Source organism: Caretta caretta, chromosome 7, assembly GCF_965140235.1.
Source record: "Caretta caretta isolate rCarCar2 chromosome 7, rCarCar1.hap1, whole genome shotgun sequence".
Lineage (NCBI taxonomy): Eukaryota > Metazoa > Chordata > Testudines > Cheloniidae > Caretta > Caretta caretta.
The window spans coordinates 17,345,199-17,362,531 of NC_134212.1; the positions used below are offsets into that span (position 1 = coordinate 17,345,199).

At 37.8% G+C, this 17,333-nt stretch overlaps 1 protein-coding gene across 3 annotated transcripts in view; it reads left to right on the forward strand.

Annotated features, from left to right (window-relative positions):
- GRM7 (glutamate metabotropic receptor 7) overlaps positions 1-16,347 on the forward strand; it is a 550,274-nt gene extending 533,927 nt beyond the window's left edge. For all 3 annotated transcript variants that reach the window (XM_048857861.2, XM_048857859.2, XM_048857860.2), the window contains one exon: positions 15,147-16,347. In XM_048857861.2, the coding sequence (XP_048713818.1) occupies positions 15,147-15,230 (84 nt within the window). In that variant the 3' untranslated portion in view covers positions 15,231-16,347. The remainder of the gene's footprint in view (positions 1-15,146) is intronic.
- Positions 16,348-17,333: the final 986 nt, after the last annotated feature.

Here is a 17,333-nt window from a genome sequence, read left to right on the forward strand (position 1 = left end):
AACAGCTGATTCGCGGGAAGCCTGGGGGGGACGGAGAAGCAGAGCGGGGTGGCGCGTTCAGGGGAGGAGGCAGAGGCGGAGGTGAGCTAGGGCCAGGGGTGGGGCGGGGAGCTGCCGGTGGGTGCTCTGCACCCACCAAATTCCCCCCTTGGGTACTCCAGGGCTGGAGCACCCATGGAGTCGGTGCCTAAGGCGCCACTTTTGGCCGGTTAAATTTAGAAGCCTTTTTAGAACTGGCTGTCCCTCACAGAACAACCGGTTCTAAAAGGGCTTCTCAATTTAACAACCGGTTCTAGCGAACCGGTGCGAACCGGCTCCAGCTCACCACTGGCTATTAGACTTTCATTAGCTACTGCCCTGGAGTAAACCAGAACTGGCAACATTGTGGTGAAAGAGTATTAGTGGCACACAGAGTCTGAGCCATTCAGTCTTGGTCTGTAGTACTCATTGCTGGCAACAAAGTTTACTCTGTCAGTCCTATGGCATAGTCTTGTGGTCCTTATACTACATAAAGTAGCTTAATTTGTTGCACAGTGAAATGGCAAATCTCCCCCATATTACAAGAAGAAATTCCAAAAGTATCTAGACTCCATTCATATAATACACAGAAAAAGGAGCGGTTACTAGGCAACCTGGAAATCTTTCTTCTTTTATGCCATTCTACTCCCGGACTATAGCTGCTTAATTTGATCCTATTTGAAGTGACAATTTAGGGCCTTATAGCTTGGATACCTATTCACATGAAATGTAAAAAGCATCACACTAACAAGCTACATTTTGTTTTGTACCTTGGGAAACTGGAATAAAAAGAGTGGGTTTGTGTCTCTTGGAATCCATATGGACTACTAAATCTGCTGCTATAATATCATAACCCCATTATCTCCCCCATACCTTGCCCCTCATCCTTACTCAGGACTCTTAGCCTTTCATCAGCCTTTAATTATGGTATCTGCAATTTCCTGAACTTTTAAAACAATAACCAACCCTCATGCCTCCCTTGTCAACATGTATTTTTCCCTCATTATTATAGTATCCAGAATGCCCTTCATACACATATATGAACTCACACTTCTTCTCTGCCTTCTTTATTTCTTTAAAATAACTGAGGTGTAGTCTGGTTTTGTTTGCTAGCATCATCTCATCCCACCCAAGAACATTAACAATGTCTAAAGAGAGAAAATTGATTCCATGATAGGAAATATTTTGTTGTTAATAACACACACACACATACACACAAAGTCTTACCCACAACATACCCACTTTAATTAAATGAAGTTGGTAGAGTTATACCTTAACCCACATGAGGATCTGGCCCATCATTTTCTATTTAATTCTAATTTTTACACCCTGTTTTGTAAACGTTGACGTTTTGCATGCACAGTCTTACAACCTACTCTTTCAATCACTTTCCTCCCACAATCTCTTCCCTACCTTAGTGTGGACTTTGGCAAAGGCTAGGAATTACCAACCCAGTGATCCCAGGTAGAGTAAGGAATCTGAGCAAAGTCATTCTGGGCATGTCAATGGGTCACTTGCTTTAGAATGTTTTCACATGCAACTTGCCCATAAAAAAAATCTATATTCCCATGTTTAAAAAAAAGAATAAAAAATATACACTATTCAGTTAGGCCCTGGTCTACCAAATCATTTAAACAATGGGGATTACTCTCATACTACTCTCATATGCTTAAAAGTAAACACATGCCGATGTGCTCTGTTGGATTGAGACTTTAAGGACTATTAACAAAAGCTCTGTCCAGCTCTGCATCGTGGAGACCTGTATAAATGACACAGAGAATATAGGCTGCCTCTCTCACTGCTTATGGATTTTATTGGCTTTGGACCTCAGTGGAAAATACTGGGCAGACGAGTGGAATGTAAACGGTTATATTTTGTTCCAAAAGAAAAATCTGAGCTAACTTTGTATGAGCTACATCTCCTTTAAGCATATCACAAGATCCCTATACTGAGGGCACTATGCATGCATGGGGGAGGGCATGAATTGGAATAGCAGGTGTGCTGCAGTGTAGGGGTATTGATACGGGTGTTTATTGGAATTAATTCAGTTCTTGCCCACATTCTGTTTATTTCAAGCCAGTACAATTCTTTCTATTGTTTCACAAGAACTCAATTTATTGCCATAGTTTTAATTAAAAATCCTATATTATCCCTATATTCACATTTTTATCAGCTGATCTTGGGTACAGTGCTCAGGCTCACATGTTAGGGTATTATCTACGCGCCAGTTCCATGTATGCATATGAAAACCTTAGAGAGCAAAAGCAAATGGGACTGCAATGTAACACCAGAATTATCACGCCTTACAACACAGTTCTCAGGGCAAAATGTGTTGGCACTGTAATTTTTTTTTAAAAGAGAGGGCTGTTGTTGCCACTGAACTTGGCACCAGGTTACTCTTATGGTATTTATGCACTAGCTTAATTAGAAATCAGGAAAAAGAAACCATTTTTTTTAGCAACTTCTGATTCCCTGTTGTAATTTTTGATCTGTTGATAAACCTCCAAGGCAACTAGGACAGCACTGCTATTTCTGGCTCTGTTTAGTGATGAGTTGCTAATTGTTTCTGCTTTACCAAGACTGACAAGGAGCCATGCCAGCTAATGTGTAATTGATGAGAAGAGAAGGCCATAAAGCAATCTTAGGAGAAATACCATTTTGGGTGATATTTTATTTTTAGCTTCATATATTTAATTATTAAAATATGAGGTTCTTTACGCTGATCTCCTTAAAAGCCAACACTCAGTTCAGACGGTGGTTACAGAAACACACAACTAACCACAAAAAAACAAAAAAACCCCCCACCAAATTTACAGATTATCCTAGTTTTGGCATTTATGTACTGGAAAAGCCATTGGCATACTTTCATAATGAGAAAAGAGTGCAGATCTGAAAATATGATGATGACATAGTATGATCTGTAAAAAATGATTTCATTTAAATATTAAAGCCTAAGCATTAGCATTTTAAGTTTTCACATTTGTAGGATTAAAATAAACATTAGGAGAGCATTTCAGGACCTCATCATCATCATCATCATCTCTCTCTAACATACATTCAAAAAAAAAACCAGGAAGAGTCATCAACATAACTGTTAAAATGGATATTGCAATTTTCCAATCACTAATCCACAGGGATGCCCAGGTGTAACTGTGGCCATCTCAGCATTTCATACAAAAAGCAGCTTCATTCCCCTGAATCCAGTGCAGGCAATCTACAACATCCATTGTCAGGAATAAGGGCTGGAGTTTCAAATTCGTAGTCACCACAATGATGGGGCTCTCTCCAACATCGGAAATACTAAGAAAACCATGTTTCCTACTTTTAATAGCTTGAGATGCCTGTAGGCTGTAATAAAAGTCATCTTTTGCACTGTAAATCTTTTCTCTTTAGGATTGGAAAACGTAATAAATGTGCATATAATTGAAGTGAAAATGATGAAAATCTCACTCTGACTATTGACAGATCTGCCTTCCTTTTGGACTCTGCAGGAGCTTCTTTGTTTGTGGCCCATGATGAAGATAATGAAAACCAATCCAGTGATTAAACTTTATATCCAAAGAGGAGTTTGATCTGTTTATATTTTTTAATATGACTTTAGAGCAAGAGATGCAGTCATTTCAAAAGACTGTTAAACCATCATCTGCTGTGGGAAGTCATGAAATACCAGTGCCACTGGTGGGTTGACCTAAAAGTAATTTAACAAAGAAAATGAATATGTGTGAATCAGTAGCAGAGGCAGCTTTCAAGCTGTTGGAGAGCCGGGAAGAGTGATGGGTCATCCGATGAAGTGAGCTGTAGCTCACGAAATCTTATGCTCAAATAAATTGGTTAGTCTCTAAGTGCTTCTTTTCTTTTTGCGAATACAGACTAACACGGCTGTTACTCTGAAACGGGTCATTCATTGGCAGTGGCACTTTCATTAAAGCTATTGGCTTGAAAAGGTGCCACACATACGCCTATTAGCTCCATCACTTGTTTGAATTAAATGTTAAGTTGAGCTAAATGCTTTTGTGTTTTTCATGTAGTTAGACACAGGCCATCTTCACTTCAGTCTCCACTAATTATCACGAAAGAAAAAGACTTTTCTATTAGGTTGCTCTGATGAGTGGCATGTGAAGTATATCCTAAAATAGACCCCATTCGTGAAACAGTAGATACTTTCTTGTAAAAGTGAAAGGCCAATATCTTTTTTGGGGCAGGGGACGGACAAAAAACCTTTGGGCAATCGGTGGAGAGGGGTGGAATGCAACTAAGAGGACAACTGATAGCTCACAGTGTAAGTGAGAAAAGGAGACTACTGATACATGATCATCTCCTTAAGATAAATGTCATGTTGGTGAACTTGTAGGATTTTGTGGAGCTCAAGATGCCTTCTTTATTATTATGGCTTCTCCAGAGAATCAAATTCTAGTTAGCAAAAGGCCCATTTCAGCTTGCTTGTAAAATCTCACCACCTCACTGTTTATCTGCATCTGAAAACAAAGCAAAACTGAGGCTTCTTGTTTATTTTCAAATTGTATGTTCATTTAATGCTCAGAAAACTTACAGACCAAAAGTCATTATTATTGCCAAGCACAAGCATGTGATATGTGCTAGTTGTGCCTTGCTTCCATGCCAGTATTATATATCTTAATAATAATAATAATTAATAATGAATACCTTCTGGCATTTCTGTTAGTCTATGCAACAACTCATTGAGCAGATATTGCTAACCATGTCAAAGTGTAATGTCTTAGCCCAGTTTCCACTGGTAACGCATGCAAACTGATTTGCACATATGACCTGAGTTAGGATTTTAAGTCAGCTCTCCAGAACAGTGAATGCAAAGCCAATGTACAACTGTAAAAGAAGTGCCTGCCATACCGTAAAAGAAAAGACATGCATATTTACCCTTCAAGTGAGGTTGCATTTTTCAACTGTGTCCATGGAATGGAACACATTTTGCTCTCATTTATGTTGTTCCTAGTCCATTAAAGTCAACAGAGTGGAGACAAAGCAAAATGTAGCTCTTATGTGTAAATGTTGAGGTTCATTATCAGAGAAATTTCTGCATTACTGCTGTGTACTTAAATGACTTGTTTGTTTGTAAACTTAACCTTGTGCAGGTGATTAATACCAACCCACTCTATTTCCAGTTATATCTGTATTCAATATTTAGAAATAATCATGCCAGACCAGAGTCAGTTCATTTTAGATCCAGGTTTGTTGTGCATTCACTCTTCTGCATTCAGCTCAAGAAATGAGTTTACATATTTTGGTACTAAATATATAGGCCAGCATGTTTAGAGTTGGATATCTGTTACATACCTAAATCCATAGATAGGCAACTAAATAAATGGACTGATTTTCAAAAGTGCTTAGCATCTCTTAAATCACATTGGACACAGTGGAAACTGAGGGTCTTCAGCAATCCTGAAAATTAGGTAACTATTTAAGTGTTAAGCATTTAGCTATCGCACTCAAGATTGAAAATCTTGTCCATATTCCTCTATTAAGATCAGTTAATATTGATTTTTTAAAAATTCTCTATATTCATATGAGCTACTAGCATTCTTGTATACAGTGGAATTATATAGATTTAAGTAAATCTACATTGCATATTGTATATTAGTTTAGAACAAAGAAAAATCCTTTCTCATGCTTGGCTTATTAATTCAAAATAAGACCAATGATATTTGTAATTTATCACTACTGGGACAATATGTAACCATAATTAGCTCTTAGTTCTTAGCCATTCATCCATCCATTAATGTTTTGCTGTTATATTGATTATAGATCACACATGCTATGCCACAAATTCCTTGTCCATTTTGTCAGTTACAGAGAATGTATGAGCATCTTTATCAGTTACACCATTGTGTCCATTTCAAGACATTGCTATAACAACATTTGTCTTTATATACCATGTGTGTGAACAGAAAAGAGACAAAGAAAATGAGTAAGAGTATTGATTGTGGACTTCTTTTCAAGGTATATTCCTTATGTAATTGATAAGCTAACGACATCTGTTCAACAATCCATTTTTCTCAGTTACAAAAGATATCTTTAACCAAGTCATCATCACATAAATACTCTATAAACTAAGTGCGTGTTTCAATTGCTTATTTTATTAAGCACAGAAAATACCATATCAATTAAAAGTAGTTCCTTTCTGGATTTCTGCACACATTTCCCTGAGGGTCAAGTGCCAGAGTAAAATGTCACACAATCTGTTATTTACCAACACACTAAGGTCCAGCTAAAATTCAGCTTATTGATAACACAATAGGGTCCGGTAAAGTTCAGGGTAAAATGAGAATGGTTAGTAAAGTGCAAACATACTAGGCCAAAAGAAAACACTCTAACATTAGTGTTTAGTCAGCACCTTTGGCTAGCACAGAAAAGATTTGGGGATGTTTGGCTATGAAATCATGAGAGTTTAAAATAAAAAAGAGAAATAAAAATTAATATTTACTCAGAATATGTACTGTCCAATGCTATACAATTTTTTCAGTCACCTTTACCTGGTCAGTGATGAACATTAAAGCAATTGCCAACAGTTAGCACCCAGTGGAATTTCTCCCGTGTTTAGAATAAAGAGTGTCTGTGATTAACTGTGTAACAATGAGTGGGAAATGTTGACATTTTAGTAGCTTTTTACTGCTGATCTTTTAATTGTCTCTTTTTTACTACACAACAATATCACCGTAAAACTATGAAAATATAATTGTCCTTTATTTGAAAGGAAAAGTATTTTTCTGTAAAAGTAATATGCCCAGGGTATTGGTTTTGCTGCAAATTGTATTCAGTTAATCCCAAATACCATTTATAAAACTTCACCCATTAAACAGGCATCTCTTTTACTCTCATTTACTAGAAAAAACTGTTTGTAATCTTGTTGCTGTGATCTCTTGGTAAGTCTGATGTACTTTAGAGTGGCTTTCAAATGTCCAAATTTAAAATACAGCACTGTACTTCTAAAATAATCATATTAGAGTTGGAGTTCTGCAACTATCTCAGCAAACTGAATAAACACAGTGGCATTAGGAAGCTGATGCTCCAGCATATGTTTTTTTGGTTTTTCTACACTCAAAAATGCTACTAAATTACACCATCAATCAAGTTACCCAGAAGTTAACTGTAAATCTCACAGATTGCTTTAGTGTTGTTCCACAACAGACTCTCTATGTGCTTCAAAGCATGTTGTAAATGAATCTTTCAAAATCATGTCAATCATTGTTTTGAAGTGTTACATCTTATAACACAAATTAGGTTTCCTTCGGGTCATTGGAGGCATTTGTTTTCTCTTTTCTGTTTAGAAATAACAAACAGATTTCCCAGTTTCATGCTAGATTGTTTTTGGCTCATTCTGCCTTTTCATTATAAGTAGAAGGAGTGATAAAGTGTTGAGCGCTACAGTTGAGATCTGATTCGCTGATAACAGTGGTTTAGCATTGTGTAATAGCACAAACTATACACCTGAAAAATATTGGCAAGTAAAATAAGTTCAGCCTCAGTCTCTTGGAATCATTGGATCTCATTGGAATCATATAACAGATGATCGGTCACAGAACAGAGCTCCATATTTGTTACCCTCTAAGTAAAATGAAGACAAATAAAATGATACAAATAAAATCTAGTGATTAAATTGCCCCCCCCCCCAAAAAAAAAATCTCCTAATGATATTTCAGTTGTGAGATGGTGGAAATACCAAGAGATCTTCCCATAAATGACCCAGGGAAGTTAAAAAGCTATGGAATACATTTAAAAATACCAAGATGATTCAATAAAGCATTTCAACAATACCCATTAATAAAACTGGGAAAAAAATCACTCATGGTGGAAAGATATAGCTTAAAGAAAAAAAAATAGTGCTGAGAATCAAAGCAGTAAAAGTACCGAAATAGTTAAGATTAAGTTAAAAATTAAGGTAAATGAGGAAAGAGAAATGTACAGAAACCTATTTTGCCCAGTTGAAAGTGACTTGATTCACTTTATGATGGTTCCAGTTTTGGTTTAATTTTTGTTTAACTCTTGCACAGTGTCCCAGATAGTAAATGTGGAGAATAAGTGCCTTTGAAAATAAATAAATAGTTTTATTTGTGTACCCTAACAACTGAAACTGGAAGAAGGTATATTTTTAGAACCCAGATAATCAGTCCACCAATGGCGCTGAGTGTTGGGCAATGAAGAAGAAACATGAGTAAAAAAGCTGTTTCACAGAATTGCAAATGTTGAGAAGGATGAGTGGAGTAAGAAGAAAAAGATCTGACAAGGAATGTGCATGTTAGAGACATACTGAAAGCAACACCCATAAACAAAAAGAAACTGGAGTGCAGGCTCAGATGATTTGGTCTTGTGGTGTGCAGTCCTGACAAGTGGGTTACACAATCCAGCAGATCCAAACTGAAGGAAAAAGACAGAGCAGCTGACCCAGCAAGAAGTGGTGGGCTGTCATAAAGTTAGTTAGCATGTGATGTAAGAGGGTGTGTGGCATTGAGCAGAATACTTTGGAAGGAGATGACTCGTAAAGCACACCCCATATGATGGGACTAAAAAAGATGATAACCAGTCCAACCGCACTGTAGTTGGACATTTTAGGGCGGGGCAAGAATCAAATTTCGTACTTGACAATGTTTAACAGGGAAACAGAAAAGTTTTAATGATTTTTAGACCGAGAAGGGACTATGAATCTGTTATAGTCCTTCTGGAATAAAGCACATAACTGAAAATGAATGCCTGTTTCTGCTTGAAAGAAATTAAACCTGTAGAGTTTGGTAGCTTTTATTACAAGCAAGTCTGGTAGTGTTGTCTATAGCTAAAGTTGCCCAACACTTTCCATTATAAGACACTGTTTTCACTTGTTTATAACGTTCCCAAACATTCACTGTTCTGACGGTACTATCCCATGCTGATTTTCTGTCTGAGGCTGACTTTTAGAAAGTTTCAGCAAAAATGGTTCAACCATTTCCAATAATGAGATTAGAGAAAAAGATTGTTTTGCCCAGATTAAAAAAGAAAATTCTTACAACTGTTTCACTGAGCAACTTGTCTATATAACTAGTCTTCATACATATGTGTGTGTCTTTTCACCAAGTGAATTGAGCTGAACAGTGAAATCCCAGTAATTTGCACACGTTTTATTTAACATTCATATTATGGTAGTGGCCAAAGGCCTCAAACAGGATCAGGGCTGAGTGTAATAAAAACACCTACAAAGACCTGGTTCCTGCCCTGAAGAACTTAAAATACTCGAAATATAATAGCAGAAATAAGCAGATAGATCAACAGTGCAGCAGATCCCAACTGAGGATCAGGACCTGCAAATCTAAGTTAAAGACTGGATGGAGCCCACTTCTGTAGTGATAGCACTTTACACAGGGCTGGCCTTACCATGAGGCAAACTGAGGCAGTCGCCTCAGGTGTCAGACTGTGGGGGGGGAGGGAGAGGCACTAGGACCCAGAGAGTAGAAAATTGTGTCTGCTGCTGGTGCATATGTATTCTCTCTGCTCTAGATGCACAGAGATGGTAGAGTGCTGTGCTGGAGGAAGGAGGGCACAAGAGACATAACAGGCAGGCAGAAGAAAAGGTGAGAGGGAATAACAGAAAGCAGCAGGAGCTGCACGGAGAGAGAGAGGAGGAGCCTCTTATGCACCTTTCTAGCACCCTCAGGAGCCTGGACTGATTAACACCAGCTTCTCAGGGAGTTTCCTGTTTTCTACTGCTTCCCTGAACCCACTTGAGGAGAACAGGCAGTCAACTGAAGTAGTAGGAGCCAGTTAGACCCTTAAGACGCTGATATCTTCCCTCACTCAGGCCCTGCTACCAGCCTGCTTATTTGTCCCCTTCAGTTGTGCATTGAGAGCCACTATAGCTGGCATAGAACAGCACTCATGAGTGAAAGAAGAAAAGGCCCCTCTGGGGCAGCATTCAGAAAAAGAAAGAAAGTAAAGGAAGCTTTTCTATCTAAGCAGGAAGGAGCTCTCCTGAGATACATAGACACAAATGTTCACGGTGAGCCTTCTGGCCCCAGTGAGGATGAGAGTGTTGAGGAGATGCCTGATCTTCTAGTTAGTCAGAGTGCAAGTGACCTGGCAGCTACTGCAGCATCCATATCTCCATCTCAAATGGATGTAACATGCACATTGTAGATCAAAGAAGAGTGTGATGGAGGCGCAAGAAACATCTGCTGCTGAGTTTAGTTTCTTAAGTCTAGATGATCCAGGACTGTGGACCCACTTGAGCAGTAGCCTGAGGGACTTCCTTGTACTGCATGGGCCACAGCAAGCGAAAAACTTCGTGGTCCCCAAAGACAATGAAAATAGAAGTTTCCATCCAACAAATTACTAGCATGAAATCCCCAATGGTGACAAAGTGGAGAGACCATGGCTTATGTACTCAAAAACCCAGAATACTGCATACTGTTTTTGTTGCAAACTCTTCCAGTCTAATGTTCCAGCCACATTGGGTTCTACAGGAACAAAGGACTGGAAAAATCTGGCTAGAAGTCTGGCATGCCATGAGAAGGCAGCAAATCACCAGAGAGCATTCCATAGGTGGAAAGAGCTTGAAATGAGACTAAGGTTAAAGGCCACTATAGATGATAAGCATCCAGAGAAGATTGCATCAGAGTCTCTTTACTTGCAAAATGTTCATGCAGCTCAAGGAACACAGCAGTATATTTGGGATGTTGTATGATATTCCCAGACTCCTCACTTTTCCTGAAGAAGACCTACACCAGCAATGCAGGGCACTAGAGACAGTGTTGACACATGATGACATGCGCAGTATTGATGCAAGTGATTTAGGTGATGAACTGAAAGCCCTTTCAAGATACGTTTCAGCAGGATCAACTCCAAAGGCTGTTCTGGAATATATGTGCACAAATAAGATGACCATCCTCTTTCCAAATGCTTTTGTTGCTCTGTGCGTACTTCTAACATTTCCTGTAACAGTTGCCAGCGAGAACGCAGCTTCTCCAAGCTGAAGTTAATAAAAACACATCTATGCTCCACAATGACACAGGAGAGGCTGGTCAACCTTGCAACCATTTCGACAGAGCATGAGCTGGCGCAGACTGTGGACCTTCAGCAGGAAGCAGTTCAAATCTTTGCAATCAGGAAGGCACAGAAAGCACCACTTTGTTTACTCAAGCAGATAAAAATGCCAGTGTTTACTATGCAGACAAGAAAAGTTACATTTGCCGTTCAGGCGTTTGAAAGTTAAGTGTTACTTAAAATTGTTGAACAAGGCATTTTAAGATGTTAGTTATAGTTAGTTTATTGGGGTAGGTAGCAGAGCAGTACCATGAGAGCAGTAGAACAGGAAGAAGGCAGGATTGAGACCTTTCAAAGTTTTGGCTCAAGCGAGGGGGCATGGGGGCGTCATTTGAGCTCCCCTCCTCAGGTGCCAAAGTGTTGTGGGCCAGCCCTGACTTTACACAGGGAATTGTAACGTGTAGTTTGTTCGAATGTTTTTTTGTTTTGAATAGATGCTCAATGAAGGAGCATAGTCCATCCAGCATATTGAATGGAGCAAGGGTCCTGTTGGAAAAAAAATCATATGATCATGTAATCTAAAACTGTATATCATCATGCATACACCCAAGAGGGGCAAATTAATATTGCATGGGCAACTGTAAATCTGGCATTTCCTAAATTATGAGTTCTCAACTCTCGACCTAAAAACACCCTTTTAATGTTGTTTTTTTTAAATGTCATAGTACATAGAAAAAAGAAAAGGAGTACTTGTGGCACCTTAGTGACTAAGGTGCTCCTTTTCTTTTTGTGAATACAGACTAACACGGCTGCTACTCTGAAACATAGTATATAGTGTGAAAGTACATTAGCTTACATATGGAAAGACATAGTTACACAGAAGAGAGTCAGTATTTGCCATTAAAATGCCACCACTTATTAACAGTTAGCATAGCACAGTATCTTTGATACTCTACCTATTTTCCATTCTAGGTACAGGGGAATACTCAGGTATCTCAGATTAAAGCATGGTGACTGTTGGTAGATGCTGAGGTTTCATTGGCACACGCTCTATGCATGGAAGTTTCTTTCTTTGAGAATATTTTATCCCTACCTGCTTCATCATTCTAATTCCCCAAAACACTGAAGAGCTGAGACAGCAATAGTAAATCACTTACAAGGAAAAAAGGTTAATTCTCCATCTCTAAAGTCTTGAAGTCAAGACTAGATGCCTTTCTGGAAGATGTACTTTAGTCAAACACAAATTATTGAGCTCATTACAGAGGCAACTGGTGAAATTCTATGGCCTGTACTATACAGCAGGTATCCACTCGTCCCTCTGGCCTTAAAATCGATGAATTAAGAGAAATTCCCTTTCCTCCCCCACAGAATTTAAGAAATACATAGCTATTCTTGGGATATTATTTTATCCAGATCAATTATGTTGTATTTGTCAACTGTAGAAAAGCATTATTTTGTTAAAATATAAAGGGGAAAATATGTACTAAAGACAACCTCATGATCTATGATTTCATTGTTTGTATTCTGTCTTTTCAATGTGAGCAAACAAAAATATATACTCACAAAAATTTATTTTCATCTGAGCTTTCTGGTTGGTGTATTTGATTGATATTGTTGCTTAGGCAGGCTGAAAAATGACAAATGCGATATTTAGGTTGATACTGGAGGATAACCAGTCAAAGCAAAGCTTTAGCTGCAGAGAAAATAATTATTTCATTGGTGGGAGAGGGAAAAATCTGAAAACTTTGGAAAGGGATGACAATTTATGGACCAAGATTTGAGTTTATCTAAATTGCCGTCTCTTTATTGGTATAAATGCAATAAACTCTCTGCTGCTTTTTGAAATCCTGAAAATATAATGGTACAAAGCCAAAGTGTGTGTGACATCATAATACAGATCATTACTATGTAAACCTTCTGTGAATAAAATTGTTTAACCCATTATTTGTTACTCACCCACATTTGGCCCGATTTGTCAAGATACCACTGCATCCTGTGAAATGCTGAGCATCCTCCACTCCCAGAGATGTTGTTGAAGATGTTCTTCATTTTCCCTTAGATGGGACTGAATACATTTCTTTGACACTTACAGTGAATCCGGAAGTGGGTTTAGACTAAGAATAGAAAATGGCAAAGTTACATTCAAGATTCTTCAATGACACTGTTGACAGTACCTAAATGTAAAATTGTTTCCTTATTTCTCTTGATCTGAGCACTTTGGGAAGTAGCCAGTGAAGAAAATGAATATTGTGACAAGAGTATTTGTGTTTGGTTGCATCCTTGTACATTATATTCTTGAAACAGTCTGTGCTGTTGGTGAAAACCTTCCTTATGAAAACAAAACATTGCACTCGCCAAACCATTGTTTGGCGACTCATGAACCTGTTATATCAAAGTTTGAGGAAAGAATTAATAGTGCTCCCAATTTAGATTGATTAGACACACTGCGAGCGGATTCTCAGGGGTAAATTAACATATTCACAAACTGAGGACCTCCCCCAAACTATTTAGAAAACATGTGGCAGCTCAGTTGTACTCTTTTGTGAAGATGCACAAAGCCATCTCCAAAAGATATGGGTATATGTGGAGACGAGCATTTCTGACAATTAGTTTTAGAAATATAAATGTTTATAAATGTGGTCTAACTTTTTTTGAAGGGCAGGTATTAATGATTTTTTTTCAAGTGTTAGCTTTTAAATAGCTTCAGGAGTGCAATGGCTCCTGATTTTCATAGGTGCTAAGCACACACAGTTGTATTTGACCCCAAAGGGAGCAGCAAATATTAAATATCCCAGAAACTCAGGCCTTGTGTCTTTTGTCTACATTTTGCAAGTTTAACTCTTATTAGGAGGATGCCTTAAAGCTCACTTTTAATTGCATGTTATGTTACTTTCTGTGCATTTTTTATGATACACCTTTCTACTGTTTTTGTGTTCAAGTTGCTCAAAGAACACAATTATCAAATAATAGTTAATAACAGCAACAATTACTTATCACAATTATAAAATGAATTTTAAACTTTTGGGATATTAAGAAATACAGAAAAAATGCTCAGTATAGTTGTATGGTATATTATATACATGATTTCAAAGGTTTTTAAAAACTTTTCTGCAAAGACATTTGTTTCATACACATGCTCATTTTTATGTTACATACGTGGATGTGGTGTAATATATGAAAAACCATATTTATATAAGTAGCATATGTTTATAAGCTTATATATTGAATCATACAGAGTTCAAATATAAGCAATGGAGATTTTTTTGTTTTTTTTTGTTCCACATGGGAGCCGCTTGATAAACACTATAGACTCAAATGTCATTGAATTATGTGTATGGTTGCCATTGCACAAATGTTCACAATTTTTACTATCAAAAAGTAGCATGATTCATAACTTATTTATTGACTGGTTATTTATTTGTTTGTTTATTTAGCAAACTCAGATATAAATTGATGGGCCTAACAGATCAGATTTGTTGATCTCCAGCAGTGAAAATTTAAAGTTCCCAGCAATCATTAAACTTGAATAGAAAATATTTTATTTTTATATCTGAGAAAATGAAATTTAGCCCACAAATCTTCCCTGGAGCCACTCTTTTCCTAGGTCCGCTTCAGGGGTCTCCTCCTCAGCTACCCCCCTGCCTTCTGTTATGGGTCTATTACAGGATTGGGTGGCTGAGGTTCTGTGGCACAAAGTGCAAGAGGTCAGACTAGATGCTCACGATGCTCCTTTCCAGCCTTCAAGTCTATGAGTCTATGAGAGTTCAGAAGTAGGAGAATGTGTAACCATAAAACATAAAAACAAAAAACCCTTAATGGAATCTAGTCATTGTGACTCAGGACTGCAAAAACATAGGGACTGCAAAACTCTGAAAAGTAAATTTATGGTAATTTTGTTTGTTATATTCAGAACTAGAGACACCACTTAAATTGATCTAATAAGTAATCTTCTTAGATTAATATTAATAAACAGATGTCTTCCAAGGGGAAGTAGTTGACAGGTAAAGATATCAATGCAAAGCAGTCACCATCTGCTTATCTTCTCTCATCACTGTTTCAACTAATTAGGGAATAATAATAGGCCTTTTTAAGGACAGTTTCAGATTTCCAGGTCAATGACTGCTTTCCATCTTCCTCCTTTCTTTCAGGCCCTGCTGCAAAAAAGAAGTATGTCAGTTATAATAACCTGGTTATCTAGTCCGTTTCTTCAGACAGAATTGAGGAAGGATTAAGATTATCATCCATTCAGCCACCCAAACTGCCATAGGCCTCTTCCTGACCTGCAGTGTATCCACCGCTGGAGAAGTTTAAAGGCTAGGCAGTTAATATGGAGACCAATGTAAGAGGACCAAGCATTCTGAACAGCTGCTATATGAAATATCCTTAATTATTCTTGGCTTAATAAGTCACTGGCACTGTCCTTGGGCTGTGACCTTGGACCTTCTCTATGTATGGGAAGTATGAAAACTGAGTACCCAGCTCCAGACATGAATACCCAGCTCTTTATGGGTGAACTGCATTTAGTGACAATGACTTTACAGGGGCTAATTCTGTCTTTATATGTACTTCCAGGCTGCAAGTTTTTGAAATTTCTGTACAGTTTGTGAGGAATTTTGCATATTTCCATCCATGTTGTTTCAAAGATTCACTATTTGTTTTGAATGCACAGTTGCATTGAAGACCTATTCTCTCAGATGTTAGCACATTAAAAACAAATCCCTGAGGATTTAAAAGAACTATGTACATGACTTGTATAATTATTATTGTGTCACTGCAATCCATATGTTTGTTTTTGTTTTTGTTTTTTAAATTCAACAACAACAACAACAAAAAGTTATTTAAAGACCAAAAACTGTGCTGGCGAAGTGAGCCCCTGCCTTTCATAAGTATGATGGGCTGCAGAGGAAGCAAGAAGGATATTGCTTGGTTTTAATAGAGGTCTTGATGTGTGGAATGCATGCCAGTAATGTATTTTACAGTACATGTTAATAACTTGTTTGATATTTGTATTTGTGTTCTATTTTGTTATTTTAGTTACGATATATGACTATTTTGCAATAATTTCAATTATTCTTACAATACTTGGAAGAAGGAATATGGCTTTTACATGTCTTAAGGTTTTTCTTTGTTGATGCCCACCATGATTGACCAGTGTGATGAGGACTTCAAAAAACAAAACAAAAAAAAAAGCATGTATGGTTTATACTGTTTGTAATAAGTAATTTCGTTAATCTTGCTGCTTATGTGCCAATTAGTGAAAACCATCTTTCCTGCAAACTCCTCCCCCCTTTCCTCTCTCTTGATCCTGTGATATTGTCCAAGAATGTATCAATAAAAGGTTTTGGTTAACTTTTTTTTTATTTATGGCAATAAATATCTTTAGTTGTTTCCTCCCCTTCCCCTTTTAGTTAGTTTCTTCATGAGGGTTGTCACAGGGGGAGCTGTAAAAAGATGTAAAAGTACTTTAACCAGATGGGGCCTAAATTTTTGAAAAGTTACTGGGAACTCAATTTGAAACAATGTAAAGGGGCCTGGTTTTTTTTTCAGAATGAGCTGAGCCCCTGCCCTCTTCAAATCAGGTCGTTTAATGTGTGTCAGTGTGGACACTCCAAAATTGAGGATCCCCAAATCACTAATCACGTATAAAAATGTAGGCCACAAAGTGGTTCAGTAATGTTACTCCATTAATTTCTATGGAATAATGCCAATGCAAAACTGGACTAATCAACACGAGTCATCAGTAATGAATCAGATCCACACTTTCCAAATGTGGAGCAGGAACCAAAACTCAGACTCACTTGAAAAGTGGTTGGAGAGAGCAGGGTTGAAACAATAGGCTGAAACAACAAGAACAAAATTCTGCCCTCTTCCAACCTCCATAGTTCAACAAGTAGTTCCCCATTTCAAGTGTCTACAAGAACATCCCTTGTACCTGTAGAACACTGATGACAAGATCAAAACTGAGCTGAAAATCACTTTAATCATTAGTCATTGCTTAGCCTATTTTAACTTGCATGCTCCTTAGACATTCTTTGCTTACTGACTACTGGGTTGTTGTTTTTTCCAAATCTTTCAACCTGGGCTTATAAACCTTGAACACTGATCACTTCTCTGGTGCCTTTTTGGTCTTAACACAGTAGCAGCTCTGAAGCCAAGCTGATATTTAGGACTGGTTGGATGGGTAAGTGCTATAAGTGGCTACAGACATTTGATCACATTTTGGGGACTAATGGCAGAAGCTCTTCTGCAGCCTCTCTTGACCACAGCAGCCTTCAGGGGACCATGACAGAAGTAGGGGGCGGGAGGAAACCCTTAGCTTGATAGCACAATTATCA